Here is a 2,321-nt window from a genome sequence, read left to right on the forward strand (position 1 = left end):
TCTCACCCCTCCCCCATTACAAAGACACACCTCTCTGCATCTATATCAAAAGTAGAGTTTATTGCCATTTCTAGCTAGATTCAAGCATTCACATTAATGCTCCGACAGTCCAATGTCAAAAGCGATGCCCTGGCCGCTCCACAAAGGGGGGGGACGCTCACGGAGCAAATAACCTCCGCTCTCACACCCCCAAGGGGCCGTGCCACCCCGTCCACAGCAGCCGGGTCTCATTGGCATGTTTCATTATAAAATCTCTGCTGTGGCTATCCTGTGACCCTGCGCTGGGCAGGCCAGAGAAGGGAGAATCTCCCTCCCGAGGAGGTCTGTACACAGACTGAGCTATGTATAAAAACCTATCCCACAGCGAGACAACTCCAGTCACCCATTTCCAATCAGCATCTAAGCGTTCTGCCTCCACACTCGGCTGGAATCCCCAGCCAGCCCCAGGCATACAGCTATGGGCAGCAGCATCCATAGAGCCCCCCCAAGAGCCCCAGGCTTCTGTAGCCATCCCCAGCGCTGGTTGCGTGTATACATTCCTTAGATGTGGCTAAGGATATAAAGATCCCTGCACTAACGAAACAAAGCTTTCCTTGTAATCCCCAACCTGTGGTGTGCGCAAGCCATGCACTGTCCAAAGCTACCAACATAAAGGTGCTGACAGGGTCAGTTTTTGGTTCCTGCTCCAGGCCCATTCCAGAGTGGCTGTAGGGGCAGATTTGTATCTCTTCAACAACTGGCTTCCTCCAAGGATCAGTCTTTGTCAAGTGCAGCAGGAGCCCAGCTGAAGGGTGCAGTGAGGGTACTTGACCGGTTGTGCAGCCCCTGCACTCTCAAGGACATGCAAAGAGGCCCCTGTTGGGGGTCGTCTGATTGTGCAGTGTCCTAACATGACACCTTGCTCCTTCAGAGCCAGTCAGTGTCCCAGCAGCTGGGGCAGCGCCCCTGGCACATCTCATAGCTCTCGCTAGCTTGGGAAGTTCTCCACATGAGATGAGGGAGGAAACAACTTTTTAAGGAGATTAAGTAGAAAGAGTTCAGTGGCTCTGCCCACTCCAAGGACAGAGCCACCTTACACTGCAGAGCCCCTGGTGTGCTGGGCCGGGGCAGCCGCCCCGCCCTGCTCCTCTGCGGATAGCACCTCTGCAGGCAGCCAGGACTGGAATTTCTCCAGCTGCTCAGGGCTGGCCAGCGTTTTCAAGAGGCTGTTCTCTCGCTCCAGCTGGGAGTTCTTCTCCACCAGTTCTTTGATCTGCTCTTTGAGGATCTCCACCTCCTCCCGCACAGCATACATCAGGTGGTTTTTCACTAGATCCTAGGAGAGATGAACCAAAAGCACACTGTTACCAAACCCTTCTGCCACAACTCCCAGGTTCAGCTATGGACTCCGGCTGCAGCCCAGGACCAGCTGGGCTCTGTGCTGCTGTCATCAATGCTCAGAGCTAGCCTGAGCTCCCAGCTAAGCCGGCTGAATCCAGATGTCTGACTGGAGCAGGGTCACGGGTTATGGGGCTCTGGCTAAAGGGCTCTCGTGTAAGAAGCAGAGGATGCTATTAGCACAGTTTAGCAAGGGGCACATCTGCCAGGGACACTGCAAACCATTCACCATGCAGATCCCATACTGTACAGCAGATTTGTAACAACTCCCTGGCACCGTTCTGCAGGTCTCTGAGCCCAGCTTTGCGCCCTTCCCAGTAGGGCTCGGCAACCACACAGGGGCTCCGATCTGCTACCAAGCACCCTCGCTCTAGCCCAGGGCAAGCTCACTGCACTCTTTCCCCCACAAGAGGAAAAATAATTTTGGAGTTTAATGTGCCACAGCCCTTGGCATGGCTGGAGAGAAGCCAGGAAGCCGAGCTGGAAGCAGAATCTTGTTGCTTTCCCAGCAAGGACCCTGCCAGCTCCCAAGCAAGGGGTGCAGGTCCCAGGCACTCTAGGGGGAAGGGGGGTGGGGTGGGGTGTGCTGTGTCCTGCCTCTCTGGTTGCAGGGCGCCGGCTTGAGGCTCCGGGCAATGGGACGCCCAGGGGATCCCGTCTGCGCTTTGGGATCCCCCGACCCGCCCGGCGCGCTGCAGCGGTCAGTGCGCTTCGCCAGCTGAAAACAAAGACGGCGGGCGCCCCGCAGCGATCCCGGTGAAGGGGGCAGGCGCGAGCCCTGTTGCATCAGCCCGGGGGGCCCTACCCGCGGAGTGACCCCCCCGTGCTCACCATGGCCTGCTCAATCTTGTTGTCGATAGCCACCACGCTGGCTCCGGAGGCGCTGAAAGACACAAGAAGGCGACGGCCGGTTAGCAGCGAGCCAGATCCACAGCGATCCCCGC

The 2,321-nt window shown here is 57.3% G+C and overlaps 2 protein-coding genes across 4 annotated transcripts in view; both read right to left on the bottom strand.

The window, feature by feature from the left end:
- PTPRN2 (protein tyrosine phosphatase receptor type N2) overlaps window positions 1-2,321 on the bottom strand; it is a 1,143,575-nt gene that overhangs the window by 850,666 nt on the left and 290,588 nt on the right. The gene's annotated exons all lie outside the window — the stretch shown is intronic.
- Window positions 42-2,321, bottom strand: part of LOC116829571 (TSC22 domain family protein 3-like) — a 10,677-nt gene continuing 8,397 nt past the window's right edge. Inside the window, exons 2-3 of the mRNA XM_032788445.2 lie at window positions 2,209-2,318; window positions 42-1,315 (exon numbers count right to left, since the gene is read on the bottom strand). Of these exons, the coding sequence (XP_032644336.1) occupies window positions 1,073-1,315; window positions 2,209-2,318 (353 nt within the window). The 3' untranslated portion in view covers window positions 42-1,072. The remainder of the gene's footprint in view (window positions 1,316-2,208; window positions 2,319-2,321) is intronic.

This window comes from Chelonoidis abingdonii, chromosome 2 (assembly GCF_003597395.2).
Source record: "Chelonoidis abingdonii isolate Lonesome George chromosome 2, CheloAbing_2.0, whole genome shotgun sequence".
NCBI lineage: Eukaryota > Metazoa > Chordata > Testudines > Testudinidae > Chelonoidis > Chelonoidis abingdonii.